The sequence below is a fragment of the Trichechus manatus genome, unplaced genomic scaffold (genome assembly GCF_000243295.1).
Source record: "Trichechus manatus latirostris isolate Lorelei unplaced genomic scaffold, TriManLat1.0 scaffold00313, whole genome shotgun sequence".
Taxonomy (NCBI): Eukaryota; Metazoa; Chordata; class Mammalia; order Sirenia; family Trichechidae; genus Trichechus; species Trichechus manatus.
Genome location: NW_004444249.1, coordinates 625,806 through 646,837, shown reverse-complemented (window position 1 = coordinate 646,837; position 21,032 = coordinate 625,806). Strand labels below are relative to the sequence as shown.

General features: G+C 39.1%; 1 protein-coding gene across 1 annotated transcript in view; it reads left to right on the top strand.

Moving 5' to 3' along the window:
• The window catches only part of ABCC9 (ATP binding cassette subfamily C member 9), a 142,112-nt gene that overhangs the window by 108,789 nt on the left and 12,291 nt on the right, over positions 1 to 21,032 (top strand). Inside the window, 3 exon segments of the mRNA XM_023725460.1 lie at positions 12,404 to 12,506; positions 19,005 to 19,106; positions 19,695 to 19,868. Coding sequence (XP_023581228.1) covers positions 12,404 to 12,506; positions 19,005 to 19,106; positions 19,695 to 19,868 — 379 coding nt within the window.

Sequence of the window (21,032 nt, the reverse complement as noted above, 5' to 3'; positions counted from 1 at the left end):
GTGACCCATCTTATTTCTTTAGAATATATTCCTCGGAGTGGGATTACTGGATCATATGACAAATAGGGACAGTTTTACTTCTTCATTACCAATTTGGATGCCCTTTAGTTCTTTTTCTTGCCTTATTTCTCTAGCTAGAACTTCCAGCACAATGTTAAATAGAAGTGGTGATAAAGGGCATCTTCATCTTGTTCCTGTTCTCAAGGGGAATGTTTTCAGCTTCTCTCCAATAAGAATGATGATGGCTGTTGGTTTTGTATAAATGCCCTTTATTTTGTTGAGGATTTTTCCTTCTATACCTATTTTAATTGAGAGATTTTATCAGGAAAGGGTGTTGGACTTTGTCAAATACCTTTTCTGCATCAACTGAAATGATCATGTGATTCTTTTATTTATGTGGTGGCTTATGTTTATTGATTTTCTAATGTTGAACCATCCTTGCATACCTGGTATGAAACCCACTTAGTCATGGTGTATTATTGTTTTTGGATATGATGCTGAATTCTATTGACTAGAATTTTGTTGAGAATTTTTGCATTTTATTCATGAAATGTATTGGTCTGTAATTTTCTTTTTTTGTGGTGTCTTTGCCTGGTTTTGGTATCAGGGTTATGCTGGTTTCATAGAGTGAATTCAGAAGTATCTCTTCCTTTTCTATGTTCTGAAATAGTTTGAGTAGTACTAGTGTAGGCTCTTCTCTGAATGTTTGGTAGAATTCTCTGGGCCAGGGCTTTTTTGGGGGGGGAGTTTTTTTTTTATAACCTTTTCAATCTCTTCTCTTGTTATAGCTCTGTTCAGATTTTCAACTTCAGTTTGTGTTAGTTTGGGTAGGTAGTGGGTTTCTATAAATTTGTCCATTTCCTGTGTTGTTGTTGTTATTAGGGGCTGTCAAGTCAGTTCCAATTGATAGCAACCCTATGTACAACAGAACAAAACACTCACTACCTGGTCCTGTGCCATCCTCACAATGGTTGTTATGCTTGAGCCCATTTTTGCATCCACTGTGTCATTCCATCTAGATGAGTGTCTTCCTCTTTTTCGCTGACCCTCTACTTTACCAAGCATGATGTCCGTTTCCTCTAGGATTTCGTATTTGTTGTGTAGTTTTTCATAGTACTTTGTTATGATCCTTTTTATTTCAGTTGGGTCTGTTGTAATGTCCCGCACGTGATTTCTTATTTGGTTTATTTGCATCCTCTCCTATTTTTCTTTTGTCAGTTTGGCCAGTGGTTTGTCAATTTTGTTGATCCTTTCAAAGAAACATCTGTTGGTCTTTTTGATTCTTTCTATTGTTTTTCTATTCTCTGTTTCATTTATTTCTGCTCTGATCTTTATTATTTCCTTTCTTTTGGTGGTTGTAGGCTTCTTTTGCTGTTCTTTTTCTGTCTGTTTGAGTTGTGTAGCTAATGTTTTGATTTTGTGTCTTTCTTCTTTTTTGACATGTGCAGGTATTGCTATAAATCGGCCCTGAGCATTGCCTTTGCTGCATCCCAAAAGTTTTGGCATGATGTGTTTTCATACTCATTTGATTCTAGGAATTTTTTTATTCCATCTTTGATTTCTTCTCTTACGCACTGGTTTTAAGGCAGGGTGTTATTCAGTTTCCATATATTTGATTTTTTTTCCTTGTTCTTTCTGTTATTAATTTCTACTTTGATGGTGTTGTGATCAGAGAAGATACTTTGTATTATCTCAGTGTTTTGGATTTTGTTGATGGTTGCTTTGTGCCCTCAGATGTGTTCTGTTCTGGAGAACATTTCATGTGTGTTGGAAAAGAAGTGTACTTTGCTAATATTGGGTGGAGTGTTTATATATATGTCTACGAGGTCAGGTTGGTTGATCGTGGCCTTTAGATCTTCTGTATCTTTGTTGAGTTTCTTTCTAGATGTTCTGTGCTTTACCAAGAGTGGTGTTTTGAAGTCTTCTACTATTACTGTGTAACGTCAGTTTCTCTTTTCAGTCCTGTTAGAGTTTGTTTTATGTACTTTGAAACCCTGTCATTGGGTGTGTAGATATTTATTATGGTTATGTCTTCATGGTGAATTGTCCCTCTAATTCATGTACAATGTCCTACTTTGTCTTTTATGGTGGATTTTGTTTTAAAGTCTATTTTATCTGAGATTAGTATTGCCACTCCTGCTTTTTTTTGTTTGATGTTTGCTTGATATATTTTTTTCCGTCCTTTGATTTTTAATAAATTTATGTCTTTGGTTCTAAGGTGTGTCTCTTATAGACAGCATTATTGATGTATCCTGTTTTTTTTATCCTTTCTGTCACCCTCTGTCTCTTTATGGATACATTTAAGCCATTTACATTCAGTGTGATTATTAATAGATGTGAGTTTATTGCTGTCATTTTGTAGTGTTTTTTTGTGGTGCTGACATTTTCTCTGTTCCTCTTACTCTGCTGTGCTGAATTCCTTTTTGTTTTTTTTTTTTCTCCGTTTTTGTTTTTGTAGATTTTGTTTTTACTGAGACTTTATGTTTTTCTTCTTTATTTTGATGAGTAGGTTTGTTAAATTTCTTTGTGGTTACCTTGAAATTTACCCTTATCTTCTTAGGTTTGAACTAGCCTGTTATTGCTTGGTATCACCTTGCCTTCCTTTCCATTTGAAAGTTCTATACCTACACTGTTTATTTCCTCTTTTATTGTTCTAATATTGTTTTCATTTACAGATTGACCTCTCCAGTTCCCTGTTGTAAATTTTTTAGTTTTGTTTTATCCTTGAGAGTTCATTACCTAGGTTGGTATATGGCTGATGCAGTCTTGCATCCTAGATTCAGGCTGTTGTCTGATAGTGTTGGTTCTCTAACCAAAGGACTCCTTTTAATAATTCTTGTTAAGTTTGGTTTGGTTTTTACATATTCCCTTAATTTCTGTTTGTCTGGAAATGTCCTAATTTCACCATCATATTTGAGTGAGAGTTTTGCAGCATATGTTATTCTTAGTTGGCAATTTTTTCTTTCAAGGTTTTATGTATGTTGTCCCATTGCTTTCTTGCCTGCATGGTTTCTGCCAAGTAATCAGAGCTTAGTCTTATTGTTTTGCCTGTGTTTGTCAGTTTTTGTTTTTCTCGAGTAGCTCTCAGGATTCTTTCTTTGTCTTTGGTTTTAGCGAATGTGATTATGACATGTCTTGGTGTTTTTCTTTGGAGATCTATCCTATATGGGGTTCGTTGAGCTTCTTGGATGGTCAGCTTTTCATCTTTCATGGTATTAGGGAAGTTTTCTGTCAGCTAATCTTCAATGATCCTCTCTGTGTTTTCCGTTTTCTCCTCCTGTTCTGGAATTCTGATCACATACAGTTTTTTGCGTTTGATTGTATCCAAACAGCTCTCAGAGTTTCTTCATTTTTTTCCTCTGATTTTCCCCAAACAAACTGGTATCCAAGGATTTGTCTTCAATTTTGCTGATCGTGTCTTCCATTGTTTCAAATTTGCTCCTAAAACCTTCTATGGCACTGTCCATTGCTTAAATCTTGTTGTTTATCTTCTGGATTTCTAATTGCTGTTTTTGTAAGATTTCTAGTTGTTTGTTAATTTTGACATTTTGTTCCTGTATTATTTTCTATTGTTTTGTCTTTTCCCTGATTTTGTTTGTATTTTCCATGACTTTGTCTGTTTTTTTTTCCTTATTTTTGTCTGTGTTTTCCTTCATCTCTTGGAGAGCTCTGAATATTAGAGTTTTGGATTTCCTATCAGGTAGTTCCAGTGTCTTTTCTTCTACCAGAAGATCATCTCGTGCTTTATTTTGGATGTTTTCTGGAGCCAAAATATGTTTTGATATTGCCTGCTGTTTTGGGGACATTCAGGAATTATTTTCTTCATTTATTGATTATAGATTTATTTGTTTCACTGTGCTTTTTTGTTATATTTTGTTATGTCAGGGCCAGTGGGCTGGGCATTCTTTGTTGTTTGCTTGCCTGTGGGCATGATATTTCTTACCACCTTATCCAGGTGGGCAGGGCTGGTCACTCAGCTATTGTGCAGCAGGGCAGGTCCAGCAGAAGGGGAGGGACAGGGATAGGTTGTTTGTGGCACGTATTGGGGCCAACAGGACTGGGCCAGGGGCAGTGCAGAGCAGGGTCTGGTGGCCTGCACCTGTGTCACTCAGGGATGTGGTGCTCAGCACATGATGCAGTTAAGCAGAAGGGAAGGGGGAGGATGTGATGCATGGAGCTAAGTGGGTGTGGGTAAGAAGAGAGAGAAACAGAAGCCAAAAAAAATTAAAATAAATAAAATGCCCCAAGAGAGCCCAATGGCGTGCCAGTGTGGACTGGGAAAGCCATATGCTGGCGACTCCCCAGCCAAACAGTATGGCCCAGCCCGTCAAAAAGCAGAGTAGACAGCACACATGGCCAGGTGTTCGGGATAAAGGAAAGGAAGGATGCTAGAGATAGACAAGAAACCAAGAAAAATGAAGAAAAAGAAAGGTCCCAAGGGAGCTCACCAGCATGGCAGTGTGGACTGGGGAATCTGTGTGCTGGTGGTTTCCCAGCCAAGCGGTGTGGCACAGCCTATCACATTACAGCAGGGATGGCACATGTAGCCAGGTGCTTGGGAGAAAAGAAAGGAAGGAAGGTAGAGAAAGACAAGAAACCAAGAGAAAAAAATGCCCTGAGGGTGCCCACCAGCATGGTGGCATGAACTGGGGAGGCCGAGTGCCAGTGGTTCCCCATCTGAGCAGTGTGGCACAGCCCATCAAAAAGTGGTGGAGACAGCACCTGGAGAAAGGAAAGGAAGAAAGGTAGAGATAGTCAAGAATCCAAGAAAAAAAAATGCCCCATAGTAGCCCACTGGTATGGCAGTGCAGACAGAGAAAACAGCTCCCAGCCAAGCGGTGCAGCAAAGCTCATCAAAAAGTGGCAGAGATGGCACACAGCACCAGCTAGATGGGGGATAGGAAAGGAAGGAGGTGAGAGAGAAAGATGAAACAAAAAGAAGCCAAAAAACAACAGCCACAACAAAATGACACTGAAGGAACTGGCCAGTGGGGATGGGGTGAATCCAAGTGGCAAGCAGCCGGTGTCTCTCTGGCTGAGTGACCCTTGGAGTGCCAGAAAGCAGTGGAGGCTGTGCAGAGGGAAGGAGGGTGGGGGGTGGGAAAACGTGTATCTCTTGTTACCAGATGCTCTGTCTCCTGCTGGGAACTTCCTAAAGTTGCCTTCCTGTACTCCCTGTCTGCTGTTCTTGGTGACTGAGGGGTCTAAGATGGCATGTCTGTGCTGCCTTAGCTGGTAGGGGACCTTCACTCCTTAGCTCTTCTCATTCTCCGTTCTCTGTCAGTGTCTCACTGCATTCAGTGCCTGGTTGAGTTCTTTATTCCTTCATTTGATGCTTAAGGTTCCAGGATTAACAATTGTAATTGTTTTACTTAGTTTTTCAGGTCTTTGCTATAGAGGGACGGTGTGGTGCTTCTGTCTATAGTGCCATGTTGGCTCCGCCTCCTCGAGGTATTGCTCTTGCTGTGGATATACAAATACTAAAAGGCTATGGCCTTTCCTGTCCACCCCAGCTAAAAGTGGCACTATTTGTCATCTGCCTGCCATGTTATCCTATTTATTTTCTTTGTTGTATTTATCTGAGTGTTTTAAAGTTTTTTTTTTTAATCTGCTTACATGTTTACTATCTATTCCTTCCAACTAGAATGTAAGCCTTATGGGAGTAGGTCTTTTATATTCGTTTTTGTATCTTCAGCACCTGGAACAATGCGTGGCTCAAGAGAAACATTGACTGAGTGGCTAACATGGGCTCTGCCCTAAGGAGTGCACAGCCTAATGGGAGAGTGGATTTAAAAAATTATAATTCAGTATGACACAAAGTACACAAAATACAAAGTATTCCAAGATGCAGTTGTAGCAGAGAGCAGGTTAGCACTCAGTCTCAAAGGAATAAGGAGATAATTATTCATTCAGTAACAAATCTTCCAATGATGAGTAGTTCACCTGGCAGATAAAGGGCATAATAGTATTAAAAACATAGATAATAGATATGAAAAAGTATGGAAATTTCTATTTTCTATAGAATGTAGATTACAGTATTGTTGGAACATAGAGTACAAAGAGGGTGGTTATCAGGACGAAGCTTGAAAAACTAAGTGGAACTCAATAGATAAAGGCCATAGAATATGTTCTTTTAAAGAACTTAGACTTTATTATTTCCATGTTTGGGAGTCACTGAAGGATTTTTAACAGGAAAGTGACATGATCACAGTTGTGTTCATCAGGATAACTGTGGTATACTGTGAAGGATGAATTGGGGATGGCTGAGGGTATAAGGTTGCTGTGAGTTGGAATCAACTCAGTGTCAATGGAAGGGTAAAGGGGAGCCCTAGTGGTGCAGTGGTTAAGATCTCAGCTGCTAACCAAGAGCTTAGCAGTTCAAATCCCCCAGCCACTCCTTGGAAACCGTATAGGGCAGTTCTACTCTGTCCTGTATCAACTCAAGAGCAATGCGTTGGTTTGTTGTTGTTGAGGGTAAAGGCAAGACTCCAGGAGACTGCTACAGGAGTCCAGGTGAGAGATGGCAAAAGCTAGCTAAAGCAGGAACTGAAGAAATGGAGAGAACAGTACAGATTTGAGGACTATTTAGGAAATGGGTCCATTGAGATTTAGGGACTAATTGAATGTGAGGAGTAAGGTTGAGGGAGAAGTTGAAGATGATTCCTTCTAGGTTTCTGATTTCCATGAGTCCGTACAATTTGTCAAGTTAGGGAACTCAAGAGGTAACAGAGAATTGGAGAAGAAAAAAAGAATTCAGTTATGAACAGATTGAGTTTGCTGATGCGATATCCAGGTGGAGATTTTATGTAGTCAGTTGGGTATATAGTTCTGATATTTATGAAATAGCTCAGGGCTGAAGATAACAGGCTTAGGTAGCACCCATTTAAGGATATTATTTAAAGTTTGGGCCATGGATTTGATTGTCAAGAGAGGGAATGGACGGAGAAAAAAGGGGCTTAGACAAAAGTTGCAGAATACCAGGACATAATGAGCAGGCAGATAAAAAATATTTAGTGGGAAGTATGATCTGCAAATTGCTGACTCTTTAAACAAAGCTGATCCTCTTAGGTGCATGTTTCAGAAGTAAGCTAGGCTATATTACCTCTCCATCCCCAACCTCCTTTTATGTTTGACTAACTAGTGCTTATCTCATTGCTGACATCAACTGTGATTATCATCTACTGTAGAAGCCTTCCCTGGCTACCATAATGTAGATTCCATGCCCTCTAAAGATCTTGATATTAATGTTTATCCTAAACTTATCACACTGTATCATAATCATAAGTTTATGTCTGTATTTCCCCACAAGAATGGAAACTACTTAAAAGCTGAGACTGTGTCTTCTATCTTTGTCTTTGGAATATTAACAGAGTTGGGCCCAAAGTACACATTGTAATTCTTCATGAGTCAATCAGGGGACACTGCATTACTCAACCCATTACTTCCTGCTGATGTCTCCATGGCTCTTCACTTCAACTTCTTTTGTTTCTGGCCTTCCTCATTTGGGCAGCCTGTTTGAAGTTTTTTCTCCAGTCAGTTGGAGAAAAGCCCTTTGTCATAATTTCAGTCTTCCAATTAAATATCCCATTGAGCTCCCACTGATCCTGGCCAACCCTAACATAAGCCAGCCTGATGCTAGCAAATCTAAACCATATCTTCTCTAAAGAAGGAGGATCCAGGCCTTGGTGACCTTGATGTCATGCCTATTTCTTTAGGAAGTTGGTCCCTGCAAAGATCAACTATCCCATGAGTGAGAAGAAGTTAATGGTGGTGAAGGTCACATTTAGTGATGTCTCCCCTCATGCTCTATACATATCTAGATAGGAGGGGCCAGCAATCAAGCACTTGACCTCTGTGGTGGTCACCGAAATCCTTTAAATGTGGTCAGCTGAGACTTTTGATAGTACTTTATCCAAATGAAACCTTCCAGTAAAGAATCATTTACCTCTATTCTACCCAGGTCACAGAGAGGTCTAGAAGATCTAAGGGACTGCTGTACCTATGTTTGATTCCTATGTACCTTAGGCAACATCATTGTAAGGAACCTTATTTCAGTCCTGACCTCCTCTTCCTGAAACTGTAGTGATATAGTGGTGGCAGATGTTCTCACTTACTATGGCAAACCATGTCTTTTCACCAAGGGAGAAGAATTTTGACCAATTGAGAAAATAAGCCATCTGAGTAATAGGAAAAGAATCAGGATAGTGGTGTCATTGAAGGTAAATCAAGTGAGCATTTTAAGAAGTTGAATGGTAGATTGTACTGAAAACAGGAAAGAAGTAGAATAAATAAGGAATTAAAATTGCCCATTGAATATGGCATCCATGAAGCTACTAGTAACCTTAACAAGAACAGATATGGTGGCGTGGAGAGGATAGAGGTCAGAGGGCTGAAGAATTAACTGTAAATCAGAACATGGAGATTGTAAGGGAAGGCTATTCTTTCAAAAAATTTCTCTAAGGTAGGAAGAAGTTGGGGGGCTAATTAAAGAAAGTTTTTATTGTTTGTCTTTCTGTTTTTAAGAAGATAATGAGTTAGACATTTTTAAAGGCTGAGACGAATAAGTGGATATATAGGTAGGGTGGGACAACTAATGGAACAAGTTTTCATGGAAGATCCGCAGCAATGAGTTCAAGCGCTCAGATGGAAAGCACAGCTCACCTTGAACAAGATTTGCTACATAGCTCCTCTATGAAGGTAAGGAAAGATGTGCATGGATCAGGCAAGCTGGTAGGTGGTACAGAAGGAAGTTGATGGGTTCGACCTATGACAGCCTCGATTTTCTCCCTGAAGAACAAGGTAAGGTCATCTTCTGATTGTCATGAGGACAAGAATCGAGTAAAGCATCTTGAAGGAAATGAGAAAGAGAATGAAAGAAGGAATTGGTTCAGACTTTTCATTTACCCCCTTCACTAGACGCATGATCCGAATATGCCATTACTATTCCTAATTTTTTTTTTTTTTTGTCCCCCAGTGATGCAAACAGTTAAGTGCTCAACTACTAGCCAAAAAGTTGATGGTTGAAATCCACCTGGGGCTCCTCAGAAGACAGGCCTGGCAATCTACTTCTGAAAGGTCACAGCCTTGAAAACCCTATGGAGCAGTTCTACTCTGCACACATGGAGTCTCCTCAGTGAGTTGCAATCAACTCAATGATAACCAACAACAACAACACTTCTAAATTTTTCTTTAGGAAAAAATTCTTAGTAGTGGTTACAATTGCCGTCAAGTTGATTTCGACTCAATAGCGGCCCTGTAGGACAGAGTAGAACTACCCCATAGGGTTTCCAAGGCTGTAATCTTTGCCGAAGCAGACTGCCACATCTTTCTCCTGCAGAGCGACTGGTAAATTTGAGCTTGGTTAGCAGCTGAGCACTTAACCACTGCGCAACTAGATGTTAGCTTCAATGCTTAAATTATTATTGGAGAAAACAGAAGAAAACCCAACTTCTACCTAGAGGTACCTGCATCATACTCATCCAGATTTAGATCTTCCACTGTGTATTGTTCAAGTAAATATTAAATACCACAAACATCAGAATTTTTAAACCGAAAGAAAAGAAAACCTTTTTGAGCTCCTGCTGCTATGGATACACTTGTAGACACTTTACATTTTGGTACTTGTGGTCAGGAATCAAATATGTTCTTTTCCATCCATTTGTTCTTTTCTTGCAAGCTACCAGGAGTCCCCAGAGTCTCGGGCTCTTTTGGAAAGTTAATATTTACTGATTAGACTGCTTTTTCTCCCCTGCACTCAGTGTTTGTGGTGTACTCAGATGAGGCAATGAACTCCCTCAAGTAGTTTACCATGAAAGTATCACAGTTAGACTAAGATTTCAGTGACCTTTCCTTTTTTTTTTTTTTTTTTTTTTTTTTGGTCTGACAGAATAAAGGTCTAAGAATGTTCAGAAGATGAGCTGGATGTGGATGAAAAGATACAGACTGAGTGTGTCAAAGTTTCCATTAGGAAAACAGAAGGTTTCTTGCCAAATAGAAACACACAGAAAGAATGTTCACTGCATTTTCACCCCTCCCTGCTCACTGCTGCTTCAGATTGTTGCCAACTCCATTTACAAACTCTTTAAGAGTGTATCTGAAATAATATCCCCAAACTAAAGGAGCAGCAACAAGAATCCCAGACAAAGCAGTTTGTCACAATAAAGTGTTTGATGCTTGTCTCAAATGGAGTCCACTGGCTTTGGTCCAGCTGTCCCCATCTCCAATCTCTCCATCACCACAGCCCTTTATGGAGAGGAACCTGTCTGCAGCCCCAACACGAGTTCTCTTGCTTCCTTGCCTTTGCTCATGTTGTCTCCTCAGCGTAGAAGAACTTTTCCTCCCTTAAGCAAAAACCAAACCTGTTGCCGCCAAGTCAATTCCAACTCATGGCGACCCTATAGGACAGAGTAGAACTGCCCCATAGGGTTTCCAAGGAGCGGCTGGTGGATTCGAACTGCTGACCTTTTTGTTAGCAGCTGAGCTCTTAACCACTGCACCACCAGAGCTCCTTGCTTACCTGAAAAATTCAGCTCATCCCTTAAAGCCTCACTTAGAGCATCTTCCCTGCCCTTGGTGAAACCTTGCTTAACCTTTCTTTCTCCCCACCATCTATACCATTCCCTACCATCCTGATCTCTGGTCAGTGCAAACCATCCTCTTCTTTTATGTTTCTGTAAAACTCTGTGCATATGGCCATTATAACTAAGTACTGTATGGCACCATCCTTACTTGTTAATACTGTGTTTACATTTTTCACTAGACAGTGAGCTCATCAAAGCCGAGATCATATCGTATCCATATGTATATCCCCAGTGTATAGCATTCTGTCTTAATTAGAGCTAATACTTGCTAGATGTTTTTGAATGAATGGATGAAAATATGCCTATCATGCAAGTAGAGAAAAATGAACCTTACATACATGTATCTCTTTACAGTACATGTTCACTATCTCAGAAAATTCTTATAACGCTGGGAGCCCCCTCCCTCTTAATTATTCATTATATTCATATCCAAAAGGGTCATTGGGAGGTTAGGCATGCTCCTCTGTCTGCTTAGTCCTGCACCAATGAGTTGCCATTCAACACAGGTCTTCCTGGGCATGGCATTTGGTTCAAGGCTACAAAGCACAAAGTGAAGTAATTCCTTGGCTCTGATTGCTGAATCATTTGATTATTGTAGATCAGATGTTGCTGTCTGACTGAATTATTCTGATTTATCTGGTTTGGCATATTGGAATGATCAAATTGATTGGATAGCTATCAAGTATCTGATACTAAGTGAGCACCCCGCCCAGGACTTCTTCATTCTTTGACATGTCATGGTATTTTATAAAGTTTTACAATTTTTTAAAAAAAGATTTTTGGGGACTTGGGGGACTTTTTATCAAACAGGAATCATTACTGGACTGTCAAATGAAATTTGACTGTTTATTGAAAACATAACCCTTAGATGGAAGGTCTACAAAAGACAAACCATGGCTGCAGAGATTGATTTGGCATTTCCCTCAAACTCCAAACCAGTTACTGTGATGATATTATCCAGCTTCCCATAGTTTCTGTTATTTGGGGAAAATAATTGAAAAATGAAGAGATTATTTTTAGTGATCTGTAAAAGATTTTTTTTTTATCGCATAGTATGACTTTGTGTGAAAGAGTAGCTCACATATTCAAATGGATAAATTTTTTTTACTAGCAGTTTCCTTTATAAAACAAATTATACAGAATTTGTCCTGATTATATTGAACACCAAGAATAAGCTTCGTTTGGTCAGGGATCAATACCTAAAGTATATGTTTCATAGGCCCCTGTAAATACTACAGACCAAGAATTCTTTTTACGCAATGACCATCCTTACAAATAATTTAGCATATTTAGGTATAAAAATAACTTATTTAACAACAACGTCTGCTGCCTTTATTGCCCCAATTCTCTATTCCTTTCCATCTCATGAGTTTTCTTCTTTTGTTCCCAGAAACACCAGGCAAAAAGATAATTCTTTTAAAAAATTCATAGTTTGTCCTCTCCGGTTCTGGTCCAGCACTCCCCACTCAACTCTACAGTGTCTTTGGAAAAGCCAAATAAACACAATAAAGAGTAGGTAGAGTGGCTACAATAATTATCTGGATATTTATGAGATAATCTGTAATAAGACTTTGCCATCAGGAAGACTTCTTTTCCTAACAGTGGTGTGAGAAAGGTAGGAAACCCTCCACCACAGCATCTGCACCAAGAATGCAGCACAGCAGTAGCAGCTGACCTTTCTTTTGAAGTAGGAGTCCATTTGCTCTTCATTCCATCCCATCAGTTTGTCACTGTGTTGAGTAAATAGTGTAGTCGTAAGTGTAACTGTTTTTTATTATTTCTCCCGTTGTGTGGCTAACGTCATAATATTTTGTTTTCTGCAGGCATGAAACCAGATTTAAGCAACGTATGCTAGAACTGACGGACACAAACAACATTGCCTACTTATTTCTCTCGGCTGCCAACAGATGGCTGGAGGTCAGGACGGTACGTTCATTTCATGATTTCAAAAGGGAAACTGAACAGAGAAGAAGCTTGATGCAAAGAGGAAGACCGTTGTAAAAATTAGTCTTCCACTGAGATTCAGCACTACGTTCACAGTTTCTGGGCTTTAAAGTAGCTCAGGTTTGTCTATGTTACAGATGAAATTTGTCTTAATGGTTTAGCTAATGGCAAGACAAATAACCCCGAAAGCAAAAATGCATTTTGTGTCCATTAGTCTCTAGATTACATAAATTAATGGAATGGCAAACATTTGTATAACTTCAAATTCTTATTTTTTCAAAAGAGCACATCTAACAAGTGAACAGACGTTCTTATTTCCTTCCCTGAGCTGGACAGGTCTGGAAAAGATGATGACTTCCTATGTTTTAAGCCAGTGGAGGATCACGTTACCCCGAAATGTAGCAGACTTCAGTTAATCATCTGTTGCCTTCTGCTTGCCAGCATTATTGTAGGAGAACAAGCAAAAGCACTGGCATCACACAGACATGGTCTAGCAGGCTAGTTAATTTCTTTGAGTCCCAGCTCTTCATTTGTAAGATAGAAATAAGAATATGTTTCATGGGAGTGTTAGGATTAAAAATAATAATGTAAGTCACCTAGTACAGTACTTAGCAAATGTGTTCAGTAGATGTCTTTTGAATGGGTGGATGAATGAGTAAATAAATGGAGACCGTACCTACTCTGGTAAGTGGTTCATAAGCCAACTGACTAGAGTAGGATGTCAGAGGCAGATGAAAGAGAAGTTTCAAAAGGGAAACGGATAGAGTTTGCGGACTGGTCTGAGTAATCTAGAGCATGAATAAGCTACATTGATAGAAATGCAGAGTTGACTGCAATCTTTCTTTTAAAATAATTATCGATTAAACCCACCGCCGTCCAGTCAGTTCTGACTCATAGCGACCCTATGGGGTTTCCGAGGCTGTAAATCTCTACGGAAGCAGACTGCCACATCTTTCTCTTGCGGAGCCGCTAGTGGTTTCAAACTGCTGACCTTTCAGTTAGCAATCAATGACTTTAACCACTTTGCCACCAGGGCTCCTCTAATTATCAATTAGTTTGCAGCAAGGGAAAGCAGGCTGTCTGCAGTATTGTAAGAACCTCACTCCCACTGATAATATATCCTTAACCGTATACAGGCTTTCCTTCCAAAACTCAGCAGGCCAGGGAAGGCAGATGGTAAAGGGAATTTGATAGGGTTGAAATGAAGGCGCCCACTTGAGAATCTGAGTAGTTGATTGATGCTACAGATTGTTATGGAATCTTGGTCACCCCTGTGAGCTTTAGGTATCATGATTTCTCACTGGTTTGCATAAGTCCTCTGCCACTGTGTAAGTTATATGTAGAAACTGTTCAGCAACATAAAATGATTACATTTGTCAAATTTTAGATACAAGCATTGGTTGTTGATAGGAAATTCCTTCTAGGTAGCTGTGGGAATTAGGAGGGGACAGGATAGTTTCTCCTTAATTACTTATAGATCACATAAAGGCAGGTGAACTGTTGCTTCTGATTTATTTCTAGTCCAAATTCAGATCTTAAATATAGGTTTTAAGCCCTGTATTTTTTTTAAATTTTTATATTCTCTAAGGAAAAAAAATGTTGTATTTGAGTAATAGAATTAATGATGAGGTAGCTTAATGAAAGCGTATCCCAAAATTACAAGGAGAAAAAGATGTTAATCATTACTTCGTGTCTGATTTTCCTACACTTGAAGATCAAGTATGTTTTTTAGGGGGCAAGTGTGTTTGCTTTGGACTTGAGGTGAGTGTCTGCCTGGCAACTCCTGTTTCTGCTCTTCAGCACTTCCTTCTGTCAGGTTAATGGACAAGTGTTTAACAAGAGTCTTCAAGCAAACCATATGCTGTTTTCTCATAGCCAGAAGACAAGATATTAGAGCCTTAAGACTGCCAAGAAAGGGAAGGCCAGGGAAAATTAGAAAGGAACAGCAGACAAACTCAGAATGGTTTGGTTTAGTTTGACTCACAACACAATACTTTAACCCACAAGTGAAAAGACAATTAGACCTACCTGGATATAAAAGAATTTCCATTCCATCTGTATAAGCCTAAAGAAAATAGTGACATTTGGAACTGGAGGGGCAGAATCTTATCATTTATTTGCTATTATGTCTTCTCTTTATTTTCTGAGTACTGCAGTCTTTCCAAGATTTGCTATATAGTCTCATTACCAGAACTCTCCCTTAGAAACGAATACAAAAAATTGAGGAGTCTTTGCTTTTTGTGTGTGTGTGTACGGTAAATACGAATTTTGGTAAGAAACTTTTATTGATTTGTTGCAATGTCCCAGCTATATCAGCTGAAAAAAGTCAAGGTCCAAGCCTTTTGTGTATGGTTTGTCTCCTTCAACTATTGTATTTATGTCAATCAGTTTCTGTGGGTATGCACACATATACACACTTACACACACGCATACCTCCACACACTCCTGGACATCCAACTTAAGACCAGTCTTACTCCCATTCTGTTCTTCTGAGTACACTGAGAATTTTCATTAAAACTAGTTATATTCAAGTATAAACACTATAAGCCAAGAACATATGCCACAAGAGGAGTGTGAAGTGAATTAAATAAAGGACTGCTGTGAGGATAGATCCTTTTCTCCCAATTGTACGCATATCAATGACCTCATTACTCCTGTGCTTCTGTGGAAACGCTATTTCAGTTTGAAATAATTGGTATGTGTCAGCAGTATGAATGTTGAGATACAGGACCTCAGAGACCAGGGTGTGAACTGCTCTGTGAACCCCACAGCTGGACATATTCTGCCTGGTAATTCATTTAAAACAATAAGTAATGAAAACTTCTGTTTAGTCCAATCAATCTGCATTGATCTGATTCACAGTATCAGCAGAACTCCCTCCTTTCCCTATCTTTGCCATATTACTAAGTAAATTAACATAAATGCTTATAGCAAATATTCTTGGAGTTCCCAGAACAGAAATGCAACTAAAATGGTACAAGGAGGGTCGCTGCATTGGGCTTAAATCAGAAGAGGCAAGAAGGATTTTCTGACCTAGATCTGATGATTTTACCAACTCTGATTCATGGACTCAGCTCCGTAATGGAAAGAAAGCTTGCTATCATAGTTTTCTATGGCTATTTTCCCTTTCATTTCTCTTCATCGTTGATTCTACCTCTCCAAGGCAATGCCACTGACTTCCATTTACAGTAAATGCCAAGACAAGGAAGGGAGGAATACCAGAATACAAACACCTTTTGTTGAATCTGTGGAGGTCCCAGAGTTCCATCCAATTCTTTCATTTTTTTTTTTTTTTTTAAATATGGCTGTCACTTCTTTACCATTCATGTTAAGAGTTAAGACAGTCACAAGTAGATCCCTTCCTCTGGGTAAACAGTTTTCTCTATGGAAGATTGAGCCTTGGCCACTATATTCATTTCACATTCATTTCTGAGATAAAAAATAAATAAAGGTCATAACATGCTCAAATCAAAAAAGCACAAGAGTCTAAAAGAATAAAACAATTTGGCTGGCAGAAGAGTAGCTAGATTTGACCACCCAGGTTGCGTTGGCAGCAAAGGAGAGTGTTTTTCCTCTGGATGCCAAGTAAAGTGGGCTGCGATTGTGGGCAGTGTGTCGCTACAGCCTAACCTTTGAATGCTGCTTACGTTCTTTTTTTAGCACAGAGTTTTTTCTTCATCCCTCTGCACTAAACAATTCCAGTTCTTTGGCACTGGTGTTTCCATTTGCGAAAATTGTGTAACTCTATCTAAAGGCTGTCTTTCCAAGGCTTTGTCTTGCTGTATGGTGAAAGGATAAAAGAAGATTCACATCAGGAAGCAAACAAAAAACAAACAAACAAAAAAAACTCTTTAGAGTCAACAGGCTAAAGTGAAAATAATCCTGCAGGTAAAGCTACACAAGAGTCTGCTCTCAGAGAAACAGCACAGAGCTATTTTGTGGGCGACCCTGAGTGTGTCCATAATTCCACGATAAACAGGTGTACATTGATCCTGTAATTCCCAGGCCCTAATAAACTCTCCCAGACCCTCAGTGGTGCCGTGGATGCGTACTGAGCACCTGATGGCTATGTGGAGAAAAGAGATCCTGGACTTTTTGGTTGCCATTACTCTTCACCAATCTGCTTTATAAAGAGTTATAGTTTTTAATATAATCCCAGTATAGATAGATTTCATTGAATCACTAGAAACCGGACAAGAGGCCTCTTCTTTTTATGTCATCTGTAGCTTGACATAGGAATCAGATCCTTTCCTTCTGCTCGGCAGTGTTGAATTCACAAACTCAAAGGAAGTTATAGTTCAGTACTACACAGATAAAAGTATTAACTTTATACAAGAGGGCGAAAAAGAAGAATTCATATTACTGTCAATTTCTAGAAGCATTTAGGAGTACACTGGCATTTATAAAGTGTAAATGAGCATCCCAGTCTGCTTAGATTCTGCATCCATGTAGTTGTTTCTTCAAATAGAGAGGAAGAGAGGATGAACTATCGGATTGGGATGTGCCAGTTATTAACAAATGGATTGTTCAGAAGAAGCAATAAAAGAACTATTTCTGACCTCTGTGGAATGTATTGCCTCCAGGGATTAACTGTACATGATTAATTTCTTTTTTCTTTGTAAAGGTCATGGGACTTAATATGAAATTAAATTTTAGTGCCTTTTTCAACCTCTTATGTTTTATGATGCCCACAAAGTTTTAAGCTTGCTTCAAACGTGAAAATCATTCAGGGGAGAAAAAAAGCTATCTGGACACATGAAAGCAGGGAAATCTAACTGGTATTTAACTCTTTTATTCCTTTCGATCCCTGTGAATTAGGTATCTCTTCTATTTTCAAAAGAGGAGACTGAGTCTCAAAGGAGTTAAATTATTTGCTCAGTGATACTCACTAGCTAGTATTCGCAAAGCTTGCATTTAAACACAGATCTTTGACTCCATGGTTGGGCTCATTGATTGCTCTCCCAACAGTTTGATCTTTGACTCTAATTTAAGAAAAGACAGGAGTACACACATATAAGCCGGTGTGACTTAAAACAACAGACTTAAAACAACAGACATTTGTTCTCTTACAGTTAGAAGTCCAAAGTCAAGGTGTTAGCAGGGCCATGTTTGCTTTGAAGGCTCTAGGCGGGAATCCTTCCATTACCTCTTCCTAGCTTCTGGTGGCTCCTGGCTATCCTTGGTGTTCCTTAGCTTATAAATGCATCACTCCAATCTCTGCCTCTGTCTTCACATGGCCATGTTCTCTCCATATTGTGACATCATTTCTCTTCTCTGTGTCTTCACATGGCCTTCTTAGAAGGACACCAGTCACTGGATTTAACACATACCTTAATCCAATATGACTTCATCTTAACTAATTATATCTGCAATGGATCCTATTCCCAAATAAGGTCACATTCTGAGGTTCCAGGTGGACATGCATTTTGGGATGACATTATTCAACCCAGTACTATGATTTGATTTGAGAAGCTTCATTATTTGACTTTGGCATGTTAAACACGCCGTCGCTGTCATTAAAGGCTTATCACCATTTTTTTTTTAGTTGTTTGAGGAACCAGCGATGTATCTAGCTAGAGAAGGTGATCACCAATGGGATGAGACTTGAGATAATTTTAAAAGTACCTGTGCCTGAAATCCTACCTGTTTCTGGGACATGTAACATATCAGCATGAGACGTTTTAAGATTTATTTTTCGAATGATAAGACATAGCAATAACCTCTAAGAATGCTGGGGAATAGAGGGGAAAAGTTGTTGGAAGATGGATAAGCGTTTCCCAGATCTCAGCTAGAAAATGGACAGATGTCCTGTACCTCTTATTTGAGTTTAAGGCTGGCCCTGATGAGTTTTTAAATTTTGGCGAGAGAGTTTATCATTGATTCAGAAATGATTCAGATACTCCAAGACTGACCTATACTTCTAATTTCTGACCAAATATAACTCTTAATCTTATTTATATGAAATCTGCAGGTTTAGTGTCCCAGACTGCTTTGCTTCTTATGGATCCAAATCCCAACAAGTTAAACAGCAGCAGATTCTTACAAGGGCCTGTCTGCAGCACACAGGGGAGCTAATCACACCCAGACGTAGGAAACTTAACTAGAAAATCAGGTCTAAAAATAATTGCTTGTCTGGCCTGCACTGTAAGCAACACAGTGCAGTAGAAAAAAAATAAAAGAAAACCCTCTGTCTGATCCTGGTTGTGCCGTAAATTTTAGTTTAACTTCTGGCAAGGCACTTAACCTCTCTGAACCCATATATCATCATGTATATAATGAGAGCATGACATCACTCTCCATTCCAGACCTAATATTGTGAGTTGTCATTCTTCAGTATCTTAGGTAGCCATCCTCTGAAACTTTACAGGACCCACATGGAATGCTGTATCTTCTCTTAGCACCCACCTCTCTAAGCTGATTGTGATCTTTGGTTTAAGAACGTGGGAATCATTTTTTAACTTTTTCTTTTGTTCTTTTTAGGATTACCTTGGAGCTTGCATTGTCCTCGCTGCATCTATTGCATCAATTAGTCGCTCTTCCAATTCTGGATTGGTGGGCTTAGGCCTTCTGTATGCACTCACAGTAAGTAGGGATAAAATTCATCTTTTTCTGTGCAGTGTTGGAGGTGCTTTCTCTAATTTTTATCAACTCTTATTCATGAATGTTGAGAGAGGTTTGAAATTCATAATAAGATGACAACTTGCAAATAATTATAGATTCAGGCCCAAACCTAACATTTTAGGACAGCTTGGATTTATTTTTGATATTGTGAACCAATTTGTAAAAACTCCTCAAATTCCATGGTCATAGCATTTCCAAAGCTGTTTGGGATCCCCGTCCTGGTTGCTCACAATCCAGTTGAGGACACAAAAATGAATGTGAATATAAATGAAATCGGTGCAAACGAGTACTCATTGTGCAGGGAAATCAGAGGAAGAGTTCACAAAATAGTGACATTTAAGGACCTTGGAAGAAGAGCAGAAAAGATAAAGTCTTCTTTGCTGACTTTATCCCATGACATTCTCTCTGGTCTCCAATATCCTGCAGCACTTACGAATTGTTCCGCGTGGTGTATGCTTACTCTCCGAGTCGTCTCATCCAAAAATATCTAGTGATTACAAAAGCTGCTACTTAATCTTAAATGTGTTAATTGTTTATCACCTGACACAGATAACCAATTACTTGAATTGGGTTGTGAGGAACTTGGCTGACCTGGAGGTCCAGATGGGTGCAGTGAAGAAAGTGAACAGTTTCTTGACTATGGAGTCTGAAAACTATGAAGGCACCATGGGTATTGCTCTGAATATAATTTTTTGCTTCATTTATACTTTTATTTTTATACAAGTATTATTTATGTGTTAGAAACCTTGGCTTTTTTGCTTTTGTTTTCCACTTCAATATACAGAGAATCCCCTCTCATCTTGCTTTGCTTGTTATGTACACCTGAAAAGATATGACTGATAAGCTTGGAAAGTCTTTGATACAACCCGAGTCCAAAGAGATATTATTAAATAATATTAAAGACAATTAAAAATATTTGGACTATATTACATTAATTACTTACCTAAACTCTGAACTATTTTATTCTCTTTCTCAAGACCCTATTAACTTAGATGTCAAGAAACTTGGATCTTAAAATACTGACTAAGGTTCTCAGCTTTGTTAGAAAGGAACTAGCAGAAAATTCATTACTGAGGACAAAGTAATCCTTCTTAAATACAAAGCTCATGCTTAAAATGCATCACTTTGCCTATACCCTTCTACAGCTCTCCAGTTCTTCAAGGACAAAACCCAAATAACTGAGCTTAGACAACTAGACCCTTCATTAGTCAGCCCTTGCCACCTACCTAGTCTCATCTCATCACCCACCCTCACACCTCTTACTCTGGTCACACTGACATGCTTTCTTTTCATCACTGTTTCTGTCTATATATTTGAAACAAATTTCTCCATCTCTCACCCTTTATGATTCAGTTCTTATGAGATTGCCTTACAAGAGACGCCATTTCCTCTTGAACCCAAACCAAACCTGTTGCTGTTGAGTTGATTCAGACTCATAGCGACCCTATAGGATAGAGTAGAACTGCCCCACAGGGTTTCCAAGGAGTGGCTGGTGGATTCGAACTGCGACCTATTTGGTTAGCAACTGGGCTCTTAACTGCTGCGCCACCAGGGCTCTTTCCTCTTGAAATCCTTCTGGAATTCTCAGGTTAGCGCCATCTTGCTCACAGAGCTCCTTGAGCTCACGTCCATCACATGACTCTCTAGGCAGTCCTTTAGATGCTGATTTACATATATACTTCTCCTGGGATAGTGACCACCTCGAGGCATCTCCCTATTACCAACGCCCTTGCACAACATCTCTTATTTTAAGGGATCAAATGTTTTGATGAACAACTAACTGAACAAATGAATTAATTAACAAATAATCTGTGTTCACTTTGAATAGACTTGAATGATGGAACACAGAAGAGACATGACACTGGTTAATATTCTTTAAAGAGGGGA